This window comes from Hemiscyllium ocellatum, chromosome 12, assembly GCF_020745735.1.
Source record: "Hemiscyllium ocellatum isolate sHemOce1 chromosome 12, sHemOce1.pat.X.cur, whole genome shotgun sequence".
Taxonomy (NCBI): Eukaryota; Metazoa; Chordata; class Chondrichthyes; order Orectolobiformes; family Hemiscylliidae; genus Hemiscyllium; species Hemiscyllium ocellatum.
Window position 1 is genome coordinate 39,894,377 of NC_083412.1, and position 22,719 is coordinate 39,917,095.

General features: G+C 41.1%; 1 protein-coding gene across 1 annotated transcript in view; it reads right to left on the reverse strand.

The window, feature by feature from the left end:
* Nucleotides 1-278: 278 nt before the first annotated feature.
* The window catches only part of il1rapl1b (interleukin 1 receptor accessory protein-like 1b), a 1,284,802-nt gene continuing 1,262,361 nt past the window's right edge, over nucleotides 279-22,719 (reverse strand). Inside the window, exons 9-11 of the mRNA XM_060833276.1 lie at nucleotides 14,469-14,612; nucleotides 9,946-10,116; nucleotides 279-1,152 (exon numbers count right to left, since the gene is read on the reverse strand). Of these exons, the coding sequence (XP_060689259.1) occupies nucleotides 431-1,152; nucleotides 9,946-10,116; nucleotides 14,469-14,612 (1,037 nt within the window). The 3' untranslated portion in view covers nucleotides 279-430. The remainder of the gene's footprint in view (nucleotides 1,153-9,945; nucleotides 10,117-14,468; nucleotides 14,613-22,719) is intronic.

The following is a 22,719-nucleotide window of genomic DNA, read 5'->3' on the forward strand; positions in this document are numbered from 1 at the left end:
ATCACATTTCAGAAAACTGACCGTGTATTGAAAGCATCATCATTTATCTGGAATGGAATGTGGAAAAAATAAATCCTCACGCATTTATCTCAATCTTGCAAAAGCGTCCCAACAAGATGTCAAAATCAAGCCATTTCCATCCACATTAATCATGAAAAAGCATATTTTTATCTCTTTCTCTATATGACATGGTTATGTTTGCCAGTTCCTTTAAAAATTTTGAAATCAGTTCTAATAACATAGAAAACAATCATAAATGTAGTAGTGACAGGCAAGAATAGAACAGGAAGACTCTGATGTTACAAACAAATCAATTATCTACAAGACCCTGTGTTTTCATATTTCTTTTTGTATAACAGCAGCAGTCAAGGCCATGGTCCCAGGCACCGGACTGTGTAACCTGAAGGGGTTCAAATTACCCGACTAGTTGTTACCAAATGACACTGGACATACTGGTTTCCCTTGGCAGAAGTGGTAGTACTGCACTGTTTGTGTGAACCTCATCTGGAGTTTGCTCCTTGTTTATTTTATTGTTAGGCCTCTGCCCATTGATAAGTGTCATGGGGATGTTGCAGTATGTGTGTTGATTACCCAATGAGGTAAAGGGCATGATGCCGCTAGTAGGAGGTACATCATACTCGTAGCTCCGATAATAATGCTTGTGCCGCATCTGAGTGTGGTAGGTGTTGTGAAAGGTAGAGCGTAGGTCCGGATGGGCGGTGGCCAGAGCGGTGGAGGTCGCTGCTGCCATGGAGATGGCAGACACTGTCTGCAGTTCCCCAAATGGGCCCTGCTCGCTAGCATCCAAAACCTGCTCATTAGACATCGGCTCTATCCTCTTAAAGGGCATCTCATACTGTAAACGTTTCCAAAACTTGGAATCCAGTTTGTTGCATTTAGGTCCATTCCACTTGATAACTGTAAGAAGCTTGATCGTATGTTTGAGGGCCTCAATCTCCTGATAGTTTATAATACCCCGGAGTTCACTGCATTCGATTAGTATCACTTTAATTTCACCCGTGACTAACATGTTGCGCAGTCTGGTTTCCAGTTCAAAGATACTCCAGCCTCGCCTTATGACATAATTCGGGGTCAGAACGATAATTAGTCTCTTGCTTTGATCAATGCATCGTGCCACATCTTCTACATACGCTGAAAGTAAAGCAGGACATCTCATTTTACAAGTGATAAGAATCCTTGCTCATATAAATTGGTTTACATTGTATTAACATGCATTACACTGGACCCAGTTTGTCACGGAGGATGGCTTCCCCCAGATATTGTACACAACAACCTTGCAAAGAAATGAATCAAGGTTTCCTCAGCTTATCAGTTATAAAATTTGAAATGCATGAACAAAAAGATATAAATATGCTCAAATTTTTGTCCAGAAGAAATATCTTTATCACCACAGGTTCTAATTCATAAGCATGGGATGAAAATATCTCAAATAGACAGGAGAACTCGGGTCAGAACAAAAATACAACACAGTGTATCTAATATTCAGTTTCATTCCAGATTTTTGCTTGTGTCCTTCCTGCAGCTGAATCAATACTTAATTGTTTTAGATGTGCTCCCATGTTTGATCTAAAAAACCCAATTACAGTATTTTTCATATCCATCAGCAATAAAGCAAATACAGGTGTCAATGAATGTCACAGTAATGAACAAATCATAACCTGACAAATTTCTCACATTTCATGAAAGATTACTTTGAAGTCCATTTCTGACAGAGCAAGAGAGAGTGTAGATTTTAATTCTTACTGTTGTATGAAAAACCAGCAGTTGCAGAATGAATCCAGCGTACATGGAAAACAGACACTACCTTTCATGGGCAGAATATCTACTCCAGTTTACCAACTAGGGGTGGAATTCAAAATTTGCCCTGATTGTATTCACCTCCTTTCTGATTAGTTATGAATCACTATAATTGCTTCTGTTAAATTTACTTGAGACAAAAAAAATGTCAGGACTGTTCAACCCTTTTAAATCCATACGATACAGGATATCACCACTTTTCCACCATGGACTTCTGCAAACATGACCCCCTACACTTTCTGGATCACAACGAGAGGCTCAGGCTATTTTAACTTCACTAGACAGGCCCACCTCTCATTGGAGCTGCAAATGTGTTGCTGGTCAAAGCACAGCAGGTTAGGCAGCATCTCAGGAATAGAGAATTCGACGTTTCGAGCATAAGCCCTTCATCAGGAATAAGAGAGAGAGAGCCAAGCAGGCTGAGATAAAAGGTAGGGAGGAGGGACTAGGGGGAGGGGCGATGGAGGTGGGATAGGTGGAAGGAGGTCAAGGTGAGGGTGATAGGCCGGAGTGGGGTGGGGGCGGAGAGGTCAGGAAGAGGATTGCAGGTTAGGAGGGCGGTGCTGAGTTGAGGGAACCGACTGAGACAAGGTGGGGGGAGGGGAAATGAGGAAGCTGGAGAAATCTGAATTCATACCTTGTGGTTGGAGGGTTCCCAGGCGGAAGATGAGGCGCTCCTCCTCCAGCCGTCGTGTAGTTGTGTTCTGCCGGTGGAGGAGTCCAAGGACCTGCATGTCCTCGGTGGAGTGGGAGGGGGAGTTAAAGTGTTGAGCCACGGGGGCATCCCATATTCCCAATTCCTTCGTCTCCGCCGCATCTGCTCCCAGGAGGACCAATTCCAACACCGCACAGCCCAGATGGCCTCCTTCTTCAAGGACCGCAGATTCCCCCCAGACGTGATCGACGATGCCCTCCACCGCATCTCCTCCACTTCCCGCTCCTCCGCCCTTGAGCCCCGCTCCTCCAACCGCCACCAAGACAGAACCCCACTGGTTCTCACCTACCACCCCACCAACCTGCGCATACAACGTATTATCCGCCGCCATTTCCGCCACCTCCAAACGGACCCCACCACCAAGGATATATTTCCCTCCCCTCCCCTATCAGCGTTCCGCAAGGACCACTCCCTTCGTGACTCCCTTGTCAGATCCACACCCCCCACCAACCCAACCTCCACCCCCGGCACCTTCCCCTGCAACCGCAGGAAATGTAAAACTTGCGCCCACACCTCCACACTCACTTCCCTCCAAGGCCCCAAGGGATCCTTCCATATCCGCCACAAGTTCACCTGTACCTCCACACACATCATCTATTGCATCCGCTGCACCCGATGTGGCCTCCTCTATATTGGTGAGACAGGCCGCTTACTTGCGGAACGCTTCAGAGAACACCTCTGGGCCGCCCGAACCAACCAACCCAATCACCCCGTGGCTCAACACTTTAACTCCCCCTCCCACTCCACCGAGGACATGCAGGTCCTTGGACTCCTCCACCGGCAGAACACAACTACACGACGGCTGGAGGAGGAGCGCCTCATCTTCCGCCTGGGAACCCTCCAACCACAAGGTATGAATTCAGATTTCTCCAGCTTCCTCATTTCCCCTCCCCCCACCTTGTCTCAGTCGGTTCCCTCAACTCAGCACCGCCCTCCTAACCTGCAATCCTCTTCCTGACCTCTCCGCCCCCACCCCACTCCGGCCTATCACCCTCACCTTGACCTCCTTCCACCTATCCCACCTCCATCGCCCCTCCCCCTAGTCCCTCCTCCCTACCTTTTATCTCAGCCTGCTTGGCTCTCTCTCTCTTATTCCTGATGAAGGGCTTATGCTCGAAACGTCGAATTCTCTATTCCTGAGATGCTGCCTAACCTGCTGTGCTTTGACCAGCAACACATTTGCAGCTGTGATCTCCAGCATCTGCAGACCTCATTTTTTCCACCTCTCATTGGAATCTGGGATTGATGGATTGGATGACAAAAGGCTGGTTGGTCAGAATAAGGCGAGCAGGGCAGGAAATGCAGATGCGGACCAGCTTACATGTTTGCCAACAAGAGGACCAGCCAGAATCCCAAGCTGGTGATCATCAGAAACTTGCTGTAGGGCAGAAATGAGTGTTTCAAGAATGTCTTAGATACGAAAGAAACTTTTAAACAACAAAAGTATTTTGCATTTTCAGGGCCTGTTACATCTCAGCATTAGGGTTCTCTGGTGAGTTTGGTACCAGACCTTGACTCTGCTGCTGCCACTTACAAAGTCTGAAGGGCATCATGACAGTTCAAATGTACAAATTCAATTCTTCCCTCATTTGTCCGGAGCAAGCACTTCATGAAATACGCCTATTAAAACGATGAAGTGCATGAATGTAACAAATCTTTTAAAAGTTAATTTCTGGAATATGGGCTTTGCCAGCTGGATCAGCATTTACCATCCATCCTTAGTCTGGTGAGTATTATTCTATAATGTGTAGTCCTTGGTTTGATGACAGCACTCCTGCCTCTTAGTGAGAAGGTTTCGAGTTGAAGCCCCACTCCAAAGGCTGAGCATGCAATTCAACCTGACATTTCAATGGGTCAATGAAGCCATCTCTCCGATGATATGCTGCATGAAGGACCTATCTGCTGTTTCAGGTAGATATAAAGGATTGTGTGTACAATTCAACGACAATAACACAGTAAACTACACTGTTGTGCTAGCAAACCAAAGTTACCACTGAGTGACATAAGGAGACATTAGGACAGATGACCAAAAACTTCATTAAAATGATAGGTTTCAAAGAGGTTTCCTTTTCAGTGCCTTAGTCAACACTTGCTCTATCAATCAAGCAAATTGGTAGTCTAATTTCCACCACTACAACTTTATTAACTGCAAAGCATTTTGGGGCATTGAAGGGTTGTGAAAATACGATATAAATACACAATTTTCTTTTCTTTAATACTAATACTTCCCAACGCACACTAGAAACAATACATAAACACTGAAGCACAATGAAGTGATAATGTTTGTTGGTGGGAATTCATAATACACGAACAATGTAAATTAGAAAAAAACCTGTAAATATTATTCAGAATTTTGATTATGTTAATACAAATATATGAGCTTTTGTCACGGGATGCTACTAGTTTACTTTGCAATTATTTTGGAACATTTCAAAGTGAGCTAATCATATTAAATTATGATTAAAACACACAATTTGCTTGAAAATAGGTTGAGTGAAATTACTCCAAATAGAAAAACTGTGGGAGGCACTTAAAGAAATGTTTCATTATTCTCAACAAAGATATGCTCTGTTGAAAAATGATGACCCCATGAGAAGGATGCACCACTTCCGGCTAAGTAAGGAAGTTAAAGATGGTATCAAATTAGAAGCAATGTTGTGCAATGTTGCAAAGATTAATAGTAACTCAGAAGATTGAGAAATTGCAGAATTGTGAACTGCAGAGGGGCCTGGATGTTATTGTAAATAAAGTAATTAAGGCAGCAAATAGAATCCTGGCAATGATTGCAAGGATGATTCTGAATAAAAGTGAGGAAGCCTTGCTATGATGTTAGAGAATATCAGTGAGATCATACATGTATTACTGTGTATGGTTTTGACTCCTTACTTAAAGTACGATGTACAAGCATTAATGCAGAGTACTGTCTGCTGATCCAAGAGGTTCAACTAAAACCTGGATTGATTGAGGTGCAGTCATTTGCTGTCTCTTTGATTTCCAGAATAATAAGTCCATATAATGAACGGATTATTCAATAACAAAATCCTTCATTCAGCTCAATACAGACCTATACTTCCTGATGAAGGGCTTATGCTCGAAACGTCGAATTCCCTATTCCTGAGATGCTGCCTAACCTGCTGTGCTTTAACCAGCAACACATTTTCAGCTGTTGTCCTTAGCTGGGCCTGTCTAAGGTTTAACTTGTAGATTCCTCTTAAAGATCAGGAATGCTTTCAGATATATTCTTAGCTGCCATGTAATGTAATGCGAATAGATAGAATAACTATCCACATAAACTTCCAAGAATTTGGAAGTCAGTTATAAATCTATTGAAAGCTAAATGGCCCTAAGTGAATATTGGAAACGTACAAGAAAAAGAGAGGAGAAAAGGCACACTACACATAAAAACAAGTGCCAAAAGAAAACTCCAAAAAAGGATATAGAGGTATTGTGGCTGAAATCACAAATCTTGCTAATCTTTGTGCATGACCATAAGATTTGGTAAAGGACTATCCCATAAAATTGAGATCAGATTTGTTATATTCAATGAAGCAAGGGCTTAGACTTCATAATTGTATTCTGAGGTTTCCAGAATTTCAGAAGTATAAATAAGTACTGGAATCTAAAAAGGAAATGATTTGGACAGCAACTCTATTTAAGTCATAGGAATTTTAATTTTGCTTAATCCTCTTTCATCTATTACTGCATTTCTTATAGATATTTTCATCAACCTGTTCAGATGTTCTTACACACCTCTGGAGTAAGTGGGGCTTGAATGTAAGCTGCCTGGTTCCCAGCTCGGGGTACGAACATTGCACTGCAAGGGCCCCCCCAACTGATTCTCTTATACCCTGTGTTATTGTTCCTGAAATCATCCAATGTTTTTCCAACTCAATTCTATACTACCCAATCCAATGTTTGCATCTTGCTATTTTCCACGTGTCGGTCTATGCAAACCCTTGTGCTTTCCTCTATCCCACTTTTGCATCTTCTTTACTATTCATTGAGTTTCTTTGTTGCTCAAACTTGTGTCATCTCAGGTTTCTTTATACTTGAGCTCTCTATCCTGTTAATTATTTGCATCTGTTCTTCAGTCCCTAAACCAATTGCTGTGTTTCTCTGTTGTTCTGCCTGTGCTATCTGTAATACTTGTATTCTTTTCTACTCTTCATCACTGCGCTATCTTTGTTAGTTCTCGTGCTTTCTAGTTTTTCAGATTCTAGTCTTTGTGCAAAACATTCTTACAGCACTGTGCCTCATTCACACTGTGCAGATAAACCTTCCTGTTCTGACTAATACTTTTTATGCCTAAGTCCTGTAGCTTTTGGCCCCTCATGCAATTCTGTTCATAAAATCCTGGTGCATTATTTTCCTCCATTTGCGGAAAACTTTATTTAACCTATGTTTTCAGTGCTGAACTAGGTCTTTCCGAAATTTCCTTCCACTAGAATCCTGCTATCTTTACTCATTGGACCAAAGTGCAGCTTCAGAAACCCTCACTATCTGTCAGCCCTTTGAAATGTGAATTTAGTCTTGGTGGTTCTATGTGAAGTCTCCAAATTGTTTATTATGATGACAATATTCTTTATTCTCAATTAGGACAACTTCCAAGTTCGGCTCAGCTTGAAATTATCCAAACCTAGGCTTCTTGTCCAGCACTCTTGTTGTTCAAGGCAAAATCCCCAGAATTCAACACTATTCCGTTAGTGCCTGACAACAACTTATAGGATGATATTGCTATGAAACCTTAAGGAGCAGATTCAGTGACTCTCAAACTCCTCATTGGAAAAACCACCAATCTTCTATAGATCCATGGCGCTAACGACAATGTTTTCATACTTTGCCTTGCCTGTTAGTGTGTCAGCAGTTCAGCCAGAATTTAACGGCTGTCAGCATTGCCATACTGATGTGTTCTTTTGTGCAAACATACAGGCAGGCTGCTGGTCATGCTTGACAGTAGGAATCAGGGCTGGAGTGGGACACTTTGCTGCATGGCACATACGACATCAATCTATGGCATATGCCAGCTGCCTGCATGGCAAACACACCACATGTTTATTCAATTAAATAGCCATATGAGAAAGTAGATGGGGACTAGTCTTTCATTTGAAGGTCCAATAGTGCAGGTGACAAGCATAGTGTATATGTAGACAAACTTTGTACTTGGTGCATTCAGCAACATGGACAGTGGTAGTAATTGAGGGTGCTTTAATGCAATGCAGATCATTGTTGCTGTAGGTCCAAGCAGATTGTAATGACTTTGAAGAAGTTCAACACTAAATTACAGATATATGGGTAAAGATTCAGTGAAAGCGAGAGTGAGGGAAGAGCAGAAATGAGAGCTGTTGCAGACATAAATGTAAGCGCCTTAGTGAGAGAGAATGTGGGGTTGAAGCTCAGGTCAGACTTAACTGGAGGCAACTTAATGGTATAATAGAAAATAAGTCTGCACAAGTACTTGATAACGTTTCATCTTCTAGCAGAGAAGTGAATCTGAAGCCTAATTGCCTTGAATGTAACTATGTCCTGACTTATAAGCAATTTATATAAGAGCAATTTAAGAAATGATTAATGATTTGTTTTCTCATCTCAATCAACTAATGTAACAAATACATAATGGCTTCTTATTGGTGACTGGTGCAGTCGGACTATCTCATGGCTGTAACAAATCTATTTTAAATCTGATCAACGTATCAATGATCCAAGATATAACCTTGCCAAGACATTCTTGGGATTATTTGAAAGTTGACAGTAGCCCATTTATTTCACTAATTTACAGCAGAGTTAAACAAATAGGAATTAAAAATGTCAGAGTTAATTGCAAATCTGATTCTGATAGATTTGAAAGTTTGATTTTAGTTATGGTCGACTTTGTACTTACTGTTCTCCCATCCGATTATAGTGGGGCACGAAGAGTGTTGCGTAGCACGGGATTGCGATTCAGCCCATACTATAAGTGGAGGGGAGAATGGTAGTATAAATGTTAGAACATACATCATATGTCAACAGTTACTGTGAAATAATACATTTATGAGCATACATTAAATAGAAATATCCCACAGTATCATATAGATTAGTGTATTAATTCTGAGTGTGTTTTGGAAGTGTATCTACGACAACAATGTTACAAGACTCTGTATGCAAGCTCTCAAGTGAAAGTGCAATATTTGAAACATTTTAAGCAATGCCACATGGTCAATAACAGAATGACCTTGGTAGTTAAAGACACGAAGATTCATTCGAAAATCGTATATTCTGAATTAATCCATTGGTCCAATTTTCATGTGTCTGTAGAAGCAAAGTACATAAAGAGTTTATTGCTGATAGAATTCAAAGGACCAGGACAAGCTACAGCTGTTATTCTGAAATTCTGGCTGTGATCTGTGTTTATGAGCTATGTATTTGAAAGCATGTGACCTGGACTGTAGACAGCCCTTTAGCTGCTAAAATTTCCAGAATGTTGCTTTTGAAAGATTGAATTATCATCAGTTGCAACCAGGCAGAATAAGATGGGATTGGTATTCAGTACCATAGTAAAAATTAATTGTGTTGGTTTACAGCACATGGGAAGAGAGTAGAAAGTACTTTAGGAGTTTAAGTCTCATATACAGATATATAAATGTGGAAAGTCCTTTCATCGTCATACCACAAAACATGAGTTTTAACTCCAAAGTGACATGAAATAACATAATTATTTCAATTTTTATACAAGCAGTGTCACTTTAGTAACTCACTGAGTTTAATGTGTATTGTACTTCCAAGTACTTGTATGTATATTGCACTTTCCACAGCCCTAGGGTGTGCCAAAGCACTATAGGCAGTTTTTGAAGAGCAGTCACTGTTGTGAAGCCAGAAGCATAGCAACAGCTTGTACACAACAAAGGTCCATAAACAACATTGTTAATAATGAGCTGATTGTTAATTTTCAACTTTTGGTTCAGGGAAAACTATTGGCTGGGACACTAGGCAGAGCTCCCGGTGAAGGGCTTTTGCCCGAAATGTCGATCCTCCTGTTTCCTCAGATACTGCCTGACCTGCTGTGCTTTTCTAGCACCGCACTCTTGACTCTAGTCTCCAGCATCTGCAGGCCTCACTTTCTATTAGGCACAGCTCACCTGTTCTTCCATGTGAACTTTAAACCCGGCTCAGAGGGCAGACAACATCTTGGTTTAGCATCCCATCTACAAGAAAGCCCCTCAGAGTGCAGCTTTCCCTCACAGCTGAACTTGCCAGCTTATATTCCTGCACAAGTCTCTGGTATTGAGAGCACAACTGACTGAGCCATAGTTAGTATTTCACACAGTTGCTCCTTTTGGTCACCAGAAGTAACATGTGGTTGTTCCAATGTGGTCAATTCAAACAAGAGAAACCAGATAAAAAAGCATTTTAAAAAATGCAGGAAACGATGTACTTACTTCCAGTTGGAATCAAGTCCCGATCAGGGATAAATAATTTGTACCCATAATGTTTCTCTAGCACATCTGGTAAGATCTCCAGAGCAAAACGTTCCTCCTCTGTGGTTTCTTGGTTCCACTGGTCAGGGTCGACTTTGGTGTATGATAGGTATGCATCGTAATCTTTGTTCTCTGAAAAACACGTTACATATTTTTTAACCTGAATGAACTTTATTGTTTTCCATTGCCAATGTGCTGCTCTTGGTTCATGAACAAGAAATGTCATTAAATAGAATCAGCTGATCAGTCTGTCAATCTAATAACCTCAAAATAACATCAAAATCAGCAATTTTTTGTGAAAGAAATAATGAAAACAATCAATGCTATGAGTTGGAAATGTTAACATATTTGAAACAGAACATCCACATCATGAGTCATTTCACAAAAAAAATTCTTAGGATCCCTTTAATTGTTTAACATTTTCCCCTTAATGTTTTAGTCTTTGTCTTCGAGGCTACACAATAACTATTATGGAGTCTACCACAGGGTAGGTTATAGATATTTTCAAATCAACCCATTTAGAGATGTTACTGAATGCTGACATCCTGCTCAGATGTTGCGATATTTTAACTGCATCACAAGAGCCCACCTCAATAGGTCTCACATTTATGCAAACTGGATGACAATAAGTCAAATCAATGGAAATAAAAATCAGGTGACATATAAAATAGGCTATCAACTTGCTATCACCTACATGACATTTTGCACAGCGAAATTTCACCCCCAATATATCTTCAATCCAAAAACAATTATATTGAACTCCCAAATAATCAACTAACTGAAAAATGAAATGAATGCAATATCTTGTTGATGTCACCTGTTCTACATTTAAATGTCAATTCTAATTGAAATAGCTAAAATGCATTATTCTTAAAGCTGCCTTCTACTAAACTTTGCCAAGACTGAATTATTATATATCAAATGGCGTTATTTCTAATTTTTACTTGAAATAGGAACTACAACTGTTATTAAATCAATTATTTCTATATAAAACATAGAAAACCTCAAATACCTAGACTGTATCCTGTTGGTCTTTTGGGATAAATCAAAATAACTTGATCAATTTATTTTAACTGATCTGCCGAATGAAGAATGTATTGACATTTGCAACAAATGAATTCATCTAATGCAGAGCAAATAATCCGCAGAGACAACTGCTGCTCATACATTTAGTGAAGTGATTCACTGTTGGTTCATTGCATGCTGTGTCTCAACATGAACTCATGTTCTAATTTCCCCTCAAAAAAGCAGCTGCACTTCAGGCTTTAATCAGGACTAAACACTGACATCTTAAATACATCTGAGCTTCAAATAATTATTTGGTAGCATTTCATGCATCAGTTCATGCATCAAGTCACAATTAACTTTATGTTCAGAAAAGAATGATTTTTGTAGCATTTAATTTATTATGTTCCTCTTTGCTGCTGTTCAACATTACAACTTAGGTAGTATTTCAGTAATTGCTGTTACAGAAAATGTGTTAGGGGGAAAAGAAATATAATACTTGAGGATGATAATCACTTACAATGTTTAATGATTTGTTATGCCTGGTAGTATTTATATGAAGACAACAGAAATACTAAAGTAAAGCGGTAACCATTCATTTTGCTGTTCACACAACAATTTTAACTTAAAATTCATTGGGGATAGACAGTAGACAATAGACAATAGACAATGGGTGCATGATTAGACCATTCGAGCCAGCACCACCAATCATTATGATCATGGTTGATCATCCACAATCAGCATTCTGTTCCTGCCTTATCCCCATAATCCTCGAATCCACTATCTTTAAGCGCTCTATCCATCTCTTTCTTGAAAGCATCCAGAGACTTGACCTCCACTGCCTTCTGGGGCAGAGCATTGCATATGTCCACCACTCTGGGTGAAGAAGTTTCTTCTCAACTCTGTTCTAAATAGCCTACCCCTTATTTTTAAACTGTGTCCTCTGGTTCTGGACTCACCCATTAGCAGAAACATGCTTCCTGCCTCCAGAGTGTCCAATCCATTAATAATTTTATACGTCTCAATCAGATCCCCTCTCATCCTTCTAAAGTCAAGTGTATACATGCCCAGTCGCTCCAATTTTTCAACATATGATAGTCTTGCCATTCCGGGAATTGACTTCATGAACTTACACTGCACTCCCTCAATAGCCAGAATGTTCTTCCTCAAACTTGAAGACCAAAACTGCACTGCAAAACAATACTCCAAATGTGGTCTCACCAGGGCCCTGTAAAGCTGCAGAAGAACCTCTTTGCTCCTATACTCAATTCCTCTTGTTATGAAGGCCAGCACGCCATTAGCTTTCTTCACTGCCTGCTGTACCTGCATGCTTGCTTTCATTGACTGATGTATAAGAACACCTAGATCTTGTTGTACTGACCCTTTACCTAACTTGACTCCATTTAGATAGTAATCTGCCTTCCTGTTTTTGCCATCAAAGTGAATAACCACACATTTATTCACATTAAACTGCATCTGTCATGCATCTGTCCACTCACCTAGCTTCTTCAAGTTACCCTGTATTCTCATAATATCCTCCTCGTATTTCACCCTGCCACCCAGCTTTGTGTCATCAGCAAATTTGCTAATATTACTTTTAATACCTCCATCTATATCATTAATGTATATTGTAAACAGCTGTGGTCCCAGCACCGAAGCTTGTGGTACCCCACTGGTCACCGTCTGCCATTCTGAAAGGGACCCATTTATCACTACTCTTTGCTTCCTGTCAGCCAGCCAATTTTCAATCCAAGTTAGTCTTTTGCCCCATTACCATGTACCCTAATTTTTCTCATTAATCTCCTATGTGTGACTTTATCAAAGGCTTTCTGAAAGTCCAGGTACAGTATATCCACTGGCTCTCCCTTGTCCATCTTCAGAGTAAAATCCTCAAAAAAATCCAGAAGATTAGTCAAGCATGATTTTCCCTTTGTTAATCCATGCTGACTTTGACCTATGCTGTTACTGCTGTCTGAATGAGTTGTAATTTCATCTTTTATAATTGACTCCAGCATCTTTCCCACCACTGACGTCAGACTAGCCGGTCTATAATTCCCTATTTACTCCCTCCTTCCTTTCTTGAAAAGTGGGACAACATTAGCCTGCCTCCAATCTGCAGGAACTGATCCTGAATATATAGAACATTGGAAAATGATTACCAATATGTCCACAATTTCTAGAGCCACCTTCTTAAGTACTCTGGGATGCAGACCATCAGGTCCTGGGGACTTATCAGCCTTCAGACCTAACCATTTCCTGCCTAATATAAATTCCCTTCAGTTCATCCATTACCCTAGGTCTTTCAGCCACTATTACATCTGGGAGATTGCTTGTGTCTTCCCCAGTGAAGACAGATCTGAAATACCTATTCAATTCTTCTGCCATTTCCTTATTCCCCATAATAAATTCACCTGTTTCTATCTTCAAGGGCCCAATTTTAGTCTTAACCATTTTTTTTTCTTTTCACATACCTAAAAAAGTTTTTACTATCCTCCTTTGTAATTTTGGCCAGTTTTCCTTTGTACCTCATTTTTTCTCCACGTATTGCCTTTTTAGTTATCCACTGTTGCTTTGTAAAAGTTTCCCCGTTGTCTGACTTCCTGCTCACCTTTGCTATGTTATACTTCTCTTTCATCTTTATACAGTCTTAACTTCCCTCGTCAGCCATGGCCGCCCCTGCTTCCCCTCAGGATCTTTCTTTCTCTTTGGAATGAACTGATCCTGCACCTTCTGCATTATATCCAGAAATAACTGCCATTGTTATTCCACTGCCATCCCTGCTAGGATATTGCACCATTAGACTTTGGCCAGCTCCTCCCTCATAATTCCATAGTACCCTTTGTTCAACTGCAATACTGACACTTATGATTCTCCCTCCTTCTTCTCAAATTGCAGATTAAAACTTATCACATTATGATCACTATCTCCTAATGGCTCCTTTATTTCGAAGTCCCCGATTAAATCCGGTTCAGTGCACAACACCAAATCCAGAATTGCCTTCTCCCTGGTAAGCACCAGCACAAGCTGTTCTAAGAATCCATCTCAGAGGCACTCCACAAACTCCCTTTCTTGGCATCCAGTATTATCCTGATTCGCCCAGTCTACCTGCATGTTGAAATCCCCCATAACAGCTGTAGTAATACTTTTGCGACAGGCCAATTTCAACTCCTTATTTAACTTATATCCTACATCCTTAATTTTATACATACACAGAATGTTTTGTAAAGTTGGTAAGATCTTCACTGCATTTACCGAAATCTTCCATCAAAGTGCCCAACATTTATATATTCAGGTACCTTCATATTATAAATAAGAAATCAATAATACATTTATATATCTTATGCAGTTATTACAATACCACATAGAAACACTCAGAAATATTTTTTCAAAAAGGACCATTAATTCTATTGCGTTTGACAGATATGCTGTCATAAGAATCCTAACATTTCAGTGATCCTGATCTCACGAATACTCCTTACCTCCATCTAGTTCATCTGCTCCAAAATGATTGCGATAAAATAGCATAATATCTATCTTATAGCATTTGTACACAATCACCAGACAGACCAGCAGCAGAAGGATAGCCCCCAATCCACCCGCAAGTTCCACAGTGTACATCAGTTCTAGGATGAAAAAAAACAAAGTCAGCAGGGTGAAATACAGAAACTAGGTATTATTTGCAATACATTACGTATTGGACATGCATATCTTCTTACATGTGGTTATCAACTGTATTTTTCTGCTTTAAGATTTAAGCGAAATTTAGACTATTCCCATTAAAATTTTATTGAACCAATTTTTGCATTTAGCATTGAGTTAAATTCTCATCAAAGGTACATTCCTGTTTTTTTTAGGATATTGGACACAAAACAGCAAAGCTGCATGATTGACTTAACACTTTCCCCACATTTTGTACTCTTAAAATTTATGCCAAACTCTCAAGTCCTTTGAATCCGATTTCTTGTGCATTACCATCCATTTTTTTAACCCCACTATTTACGGTCATTCTCTGAATTCTCTGGACTTAGTCCTTTGCAATTCCTTTTCTGAGTCTCCACCTCTCTGCCTTTTGCAAGGTCTGCCTTATTTACAAAGGGCAGTGGGAGCTGTGCTTCCCAGCTACTGTAACCTGTTTGATCAATTTTGGGAATTGGAAAGATTGCCTCCATACTCACCCCTCCCCTCAACTGGCCTCATGCCTTTTTAAAACAAAATCATTTTCTATCTTCTCCCAGGAGACTGTATGGATGATGAGGAGTGGGTTAAAATGGCATGTGCTATGTTAGATGAGGAGAAAGTATCAAATCCAGCAGAAAATGCTGGATGCATCTGCTGACAATCCAGGTGCATTCAGCAAATGGACTGGAGAGAATTTCGGCTGCATGAAGGAAAGCAGTACTTTGCAGTAACCACCCTCAAGAGTAATGTTGAATTGATGTTACATGTTATACAGCTGCTAAAAGCCCTCTTTCAGAAGCATATTTTTATAATATTTCCTCACTGATCACTAGAATTACATAGGTATTGTAATATCCACTGTAGAAAATACCACTCTAGCCATCTCAAGGGATAAGTTTCTGATGGGAAAATGTAGAATGCCATTGAGTTCTTCACACAGAAACATGAGCATTGGACGTTATCCATTTCAGGCACACTTAGCAATAGTGGCACAAATAATTATATTAATTTAATTACAGTAGATTTCTCTGGCTTCACCATGGATAGAATAAGTTACAACTTTAGAGAACAATTGAATATATCTTCATGATGTTATCTATAAACTTTTTGGTGTGCAAACTGCCAATGCCAATGCCAATGAATTTCAAATATGTTTGCACTCCCTCAGTACCCTGCACTATCAAGAGTTCGGAGGTCAGAGGAACATCTTGCTTTTTGGCCCCTTGAACAAAACTCGTTATGGATGAGGGACAGCAATTCCCATTTACCTGATGAAATATAAAAACTTAAAATGGCACTGTTTTCACAGCTTTCTCAACTTCAGGATATTCAAAAGCACACCAGATGTCATCAAGTACATTTGAAGTACAGTCACTGAAAAGGCAGCTCCCAATTTGTACACAGAAAAGTCTCACAAAAATCAATGTTTTAAATGTTGGTTGAGAAATAACATAGTGGAGAATTCCCAGTTATTCTGCAAAAAGTACGATGGAAGAGCAGATTGTCTGGGTTTAATGAGTTATCTGATCAATGACACCATACAGAGTTCAATTCACATTCAACAGTGATCTGGAATGTCAGTTAAGATTTTTATTTCCAAATCTCTCAAATATGACTTGAACCCCAACATTCTGCATTGGAGGCAAGTATATTACCCTTAAGCTGACATGGTTTATATTGCCTTTTCTTGTTCCTTTATGTCCTTCTGCAGCATAAGGAACTTGTTACATTTTTGTACAACTCAGTCAGGCATACTTTAAAATATTGAGTTTAATATTGATGTAGTATGGTTTGCATTGTTTTCATTGTTTCCATTTTAACAAAGAAAACGTTTTTAAAATACCTTAACAAGAATACATTTCAGATCTGTTCCAAACTTCTGTTTATGCTGGTTTATAAAGAAAATATAATAGGGTAACTCTTCCTTCAACCTTTCCTCAATCCTGCTGAGAAAGACCAATCCTCCAAATGCTGACTTCAGCAGCGATGAGAAACTCAGAGTGAGGAGAATTGCTGACATGAATTTACACGTTTGACTAGATTACATTGCACAGAACATTTTATGTTAATCCAACATCACTATCTTGGCAGCAATATGCCATCAGCTGGTCCAGTGTGGTTTCACACATAGATAGATTGACATTCAAATGAACTCATTCCAATCTGAGCCTAACATCCTTGCAGAATGTCTCAATTAAACTCTCGCTGAACCTAATGCACTTTCATTCTCAATTAAACCACCTTCAAAAGGCAATTTGAACGCACCATTAAGCATGTAGTATTCTGTACTGAATCTCCAAGATCACTAACTGTCAGATTTTACAGATTTATAACTCTAAACTAAAGCAAGGTAAATAGTGAAACAAATTAAAATATTTGTAAACAAGACATTACAATTAAGCCTTTATAAGGGTGGCATGGTGGTTAGCACTGCTGCCTCACAGCATGAGACCCGGATTCAATTCCGGCCTTGAGTGACTGTCTGTGTGGAGGTTGCACAATCTTCCCGTGTCCGCATGGGTTTCCTCCGGGTACTCCGGTTTCCTCCCACAATCCAAAGATGTGCAGGTTAGATGAATTGTCCATGCTAAGTTGCTCATGGAGTTCAGGGATGTGTAGGTTGGTGCATCAGTCGGGGGTAAAATGTAGGTGAGGGGAATGGGTTTGGGTGAGTTACCCTTCGGAGAGTCAATGTGGACTTGTTGGTCTAAATGGCCTGAATCCACAAGGTAGGGAGTCTATGATAACTTGTATTAGGAAACAACAATATTAATACAGTATAGCATATACAATATTATAGTGTTATTGAACAGATTTTATAATTTTAGTACAATCATTATATACAAATATAAACTAACAATGTTCATTTACATCATATTTGTTATTTCAAATATTTACTCAATTATTAGTGAGTAACATATTTGCAATCCTCTGCCCACATAAATCATTCCTCCCTTGGAAAGTTCAACACTTTACCTTCACTCTGGTATCTGTAGTTGAAATATACTCTGATTATGCTGTTGGTTAGGTCAGTTGGCTAGAAGGTTGGTTTGTGATGCAGAGAGGTGCCAACAGCACAGTCTCAATTTTCATACCATCTGAGGTTACCATAAAGGAGGCAACTTCTCAACCTCTCCCTATGCCTAAGGTGTGGTGACTCTTAGGTTAAACTCAAGACCAGTTACGTATCTCCAGTGAGAGAGCAACCCTATGGGAGTATGATAAATTTCTGTTTTTGTTCTCTGATTATCCAGCTGAATGTGGAATTTCCAGTGTCTGACTGACATGGGCAGCAGTGGGAAGGTTGGGAGAATACAGTGAGAATAAGAAAATGAGAGTCACAGCAGCAAGACAAAAATAAAATAAAAGAATGGCAAATTTTGGAAATCAAACAAAAACAGATAATGCTGGAAAAGCTTAGCAGGTCTGGCAGTATCTGTGGACAGATATCTGATTTAACATTTTGGGTCCAGTGACCCTTCTTCAGAACTGATTCATTAAACACCTAATTCTTACCTACTCCCACCTCATTTATCTGCAGGTTGCTATTCTCCCAGGTACTAGTGAGAAACTAGACAGTGTCAATGTCTGTCATAAAGGTCAGAGTTTACTGCATGGCTATATAGCTCACTGGCCAGCAGTTCCCAACATCTCAGTGTACACTTCATGGTCAACGACTGCCTGTACTTACTTTCTCTACGGAGGTGCACATCTGCAGAGCATCAGTTACATCGCATCATTATGGCACATTTCACACTAGGTTATAAACAGGTCAACATTTGATTATGTACTGTGGGATTTATCAACACCTTACACTGCAGTGCTGATGCCAGAGTAGTTGGCACATGATATCAAATATCTATGTTATGTAATGGGATAAGATGCATGTCTGTGCTCTTAGATTACTTTGTCATGATTCAGTCACTCTGTACTTAGCTGGATCCTCACAGCATCTCTCTATTGCCTGGCCTTTTACTGCACTGCTATGTCATTCAGAACTAACAGGCTCACAATACTAACATCCTGTCTTGCCTTTTCAGCATAGACTGAAAGTCAGGCAGCTTGTCATGTTTTCCAGAATTGACCAGTCCAATCAGTGAATGTGTTGGTGTATGACAATGTCACACCTACAGCATGTGCCTGCAGCTTATGTGGCAAACACAATGCATGAACTCCCACCAAATGGCCATGTCTGAGAATATAATGGTAGCAGCCTGGAAATCTGAAGCAAGCACAAAGAATGCTGGAAAAACTCAGCAGGTCTGGCAGCATCCGTAGAGAGGGAAACAAATTTATCATTTCTGGTCTGGAAGATTCTTCTTTTGAGTGATGTTGTCAGATCCTGCACTGTGTTCTGTTACCCTGATACACTTGCATAGTATGATTTATCTGAGTCACACAACACTTTTCACTGGAACTCAATTCAAGTGACAGTAATAAATCAAACAAATCAAATTTTTAAAAAAATGCTTCTGAACTGCTAGCACTTTTGGTGGATGCTTTAGCCCTTAGTCCAGTCAGGGGATGCCACCAGTCAGTCAAGGTCACCATTCACATTCTTACCTGCAATGCTGCTTTCTTTGGCTAATGTGAGGGGTCAAGATTTCAGTAATTCAATCAAACTTAAACTTTCTACTGTATTGGTACAACATGGTTTGTGCTGCATATACCTGAATAAAGGCGGAGTCGCAAGTGTAGTCCTGGAAAAGCACAGCAGGTCAGGTAGCATCTGAGGAGCAGGAGAATTGATGTTTTGGGCATAAATGCTTCATCAGAAATGAAGCTAGTTGTCCGGGAGGCTGAGAGATAAATGGGAGGGGGGTGGGGCTGGGAAAGCAATGGGTAGATAGAGGTGGGGGAGAAGGTGATAGGTCGGACAAGGAGGGTGGAGCGGATAGATAAGAAAGACATTGGACAGTTCAAAAGGACGGCATCGAGTTGGAGGCTTGGGACTGGGATGAGATGGGGGGAGAGCAAATGAGGAAACTGGTGAAATCCAGATTAATCCTGTTTGGTTGCTAAGACCCAAGGCAGAAAACGAGGTGTTCTTCCTCAAGGCATCGTGTGGTTAGCGTTTGGCGATGGAGGAGGCCCAGGACCTGCATGTCCTTGGTGATGGATAAAGGCTAACATGTTAAAGGTCCTCAGAGAGACATTCAATGGCCCTCCCTGTTCAAGGTAACCGTAAGTACTGTATTGAGGACTGTTCTGAAGCCTGATTTGTGTCTGCTGCAAGTGGCACTGGTCACATTACAAAGGAGCTGTTTTGTTTCTCGATATTCCCCACACAGGAACCATCCACATTGAATCCAGCCACTGCAAATGTTAATGTAATTGTGGCCAGAGTTCAGTAAAGTTCCACAGGGATTGTAGAGGTCCAAGTGTATCAGTGAGTCCAGGACCAGCAGCTGCTGACCAGCCTCCACATGAAGAAATGGCTGCAGCAGTTCCCTCAGCTTGCCAAGGAGATTCAGCGTGACAACAGTTTCCAGACCTCACTGCCATTTCAAACTGAGGATGTCCCCGACTCTGTAACATAACTGCATCATCACTTACTGGAATGGGCTTGGTGTTCTGAAGTGGTGGGTGGTCATCCTATTCCGATGGCCAAGGTGATATCAGCAATTAGTGGTTGCTTCCAAAGATCCACTGTAGTATCTTTCAATTCTCAATCCACAGATGTTTCAAGGCTGTTTACCCATGCAATTTGTGTAAGATTACACCACTTCATCTTGTTTTCTGCTGGAGCCTGGGCTACAGCAAAGAAGATGGCACCAGGTAACATTGAATGCCAACATCCTTGAGAACTCCCATGTACCTGCTTCATTCCAAGGGCTGAGAGCCAGGGGTTACTTCTGCCTGATGACTGCAGCTCTAACCTTGCCTAAGGCTGGGGGAGACATAGCACAGCTCAATCTTCAGCTAGGACCACGATGGAGCAGACGATAGGCCTCCTGAAGTTAAATTTCTCATCCCTGGATCGTTTGGGTGGCAGGGATAAGGTTATTGGTGCAGAACACTCTGGATAGGGTGTGCTGTGTGCTGTGCACTCTTGCATGCTGTACTTTGGAGCAGACAAAAGAGGGATACGATCAAAGATGAAGAGCTGAGAGAATGGCAACAGTCTTCCAAGGAGAAAGGTGAGGACCTTCCTTCTCATCATTAACATCCTGAGGGATGAAGTGTGGCAGGCAGGAAAAACATTCTGGAAACTCTAACGTGTCCTGACAGGGGAGTGTGGAGGGAAGCTGTGCATGTGTCACTCCTTCTCTCTCACTGTCTCCTGGAGAGAAAGGATCACCTACAGTAAGGCCCAAGTGCCCTCATTCCCATGTTGCTTTGCTGCAGATGCCAAACACCAATGGCTAATATGGTACACTGCAGTTATGTGTGCATCTCCAACTGCCACTGTTCTGATGGACCTGGCCTTCCATGGAAACATTCAAAGGTATATGAGCTGGAGCCAGATTGGAGCCCTCATTAGGAAGGGCTTATGCCCAGAACATCAATTCACTTGCTCCTTGGATGCTACCTGACTGGCTGTGCTTTTCCAGCACCACATTCCCGACTCTGATCTCCAGTATCTACATTCCTCAATTTCTCCTGGAGCCAGGGTGGTACTGATAATTCCTTCAACCTTTGAGCAAGTCAACCGAATGTCTTTGACAAACTTGCTTGCTGCTTCTATGTCTATTTGTGCATTTGTTGGTGCCCTAGAGATGTTCTTCCTTGGCCAGCTGGAATGACATGCCAGTGATTTGCTCACCAGAATGTGTTCCTGTGTCTAAACGAGCTAAAGTATCTGAGTTGGTGAAGGGTGCAGGAAACACTCTTCTTGGTGCATGCTCTGAGGCATCTGTGGTTTCCTTCTTGGAGATGGAGGAAGAGATGTTGAACGTAGGGGCTGCTGACATGAAGGTAGAGACTGTACAGATGTTATTGGAGCCTGCAGAACACATGAGGGGGTTGCACAGCAGGGGCAGAAATTTGAGCATGTTAAAAATGCACAGACAGCAGTGGAAATTGGGAAGCAGCACTGCACAACACAATGAAGCTTACTTCATTGCTGGGAATGTGGAGGTCTTGGCATCCCGACATGAGGTCTCACAATCCTCTCCTGCTAAATCTAGGAACTTCTCCTTGTCGGGGGTAAGAAGATGAATGCCAATCTCTCTGACACCTGCCTTTCAGCCCTATCGTGGGTCATTTTCTCAGCAGATGGAGTGAAATGAAAGGAGCTGGTATTACAGTTAGTGCTGACGGAAGTGGAGGAAAGGTGGTGAGGTGTTCTGAATGAGTAAGATGCGCAGAGGGACAGAAGGACTTCATTTTTTTATGGAGGGGGGATTGGGACCCTTTGAGTGGGAAATGTTTCATACAATTTTGAGACTGGTCATAGTGAGCCTTGGTGGGCTGGGTTAGAGTGAGTGAGAGATAGAGAGAAGAAGGTCTCAATGGAGTGCAGAAAGTCATGAAGCTTCTCAAGAAATCATTGCGTGTGACCTCGGACCGTTGACATTGTCTCTGGTGGTATCTTCAGATCAGAGTGGCAAGGTCTGGTGCCATGATAGTCTGCTCTGACAGTCCTGGGGAAAAGGAGTGGTCTTCCTTCCCACTGCCCCATCCACCTCACAGGTTCAAAAATGTCTCTCTCAGACATGGCCTTTCCACATGTGCAACACCACACCAAGGGCAGTTCCTGGCTTGCAGTGTTTGAAATGGTGCATGGCTGGTGTTTAAACATATGCAGAAACAGCTTGAATGTTAGAAGGTGTCAGCACCAGTGAGCAGTCCTGCCGCTGCAGAGAGCAAGACTGCAGGAGACTCGCCGTATGGAGGAAGGGTGCATACATAATAAGGTGAGCAGTGGAGATTTGCTTTAGGAAAATCACCAGGGCGAAACTTCCCCAAAACATGAGAAAACTCAGCCCTAAAATGTTTCTAATAACATATGATAGAAATACTTCAGGATGTACTCCAAAGCCATAGATACATGTACACTTTGAAAAAGAAAATTGAAAACTGGTTTATTGTTTTCATTTGAGCACTTTG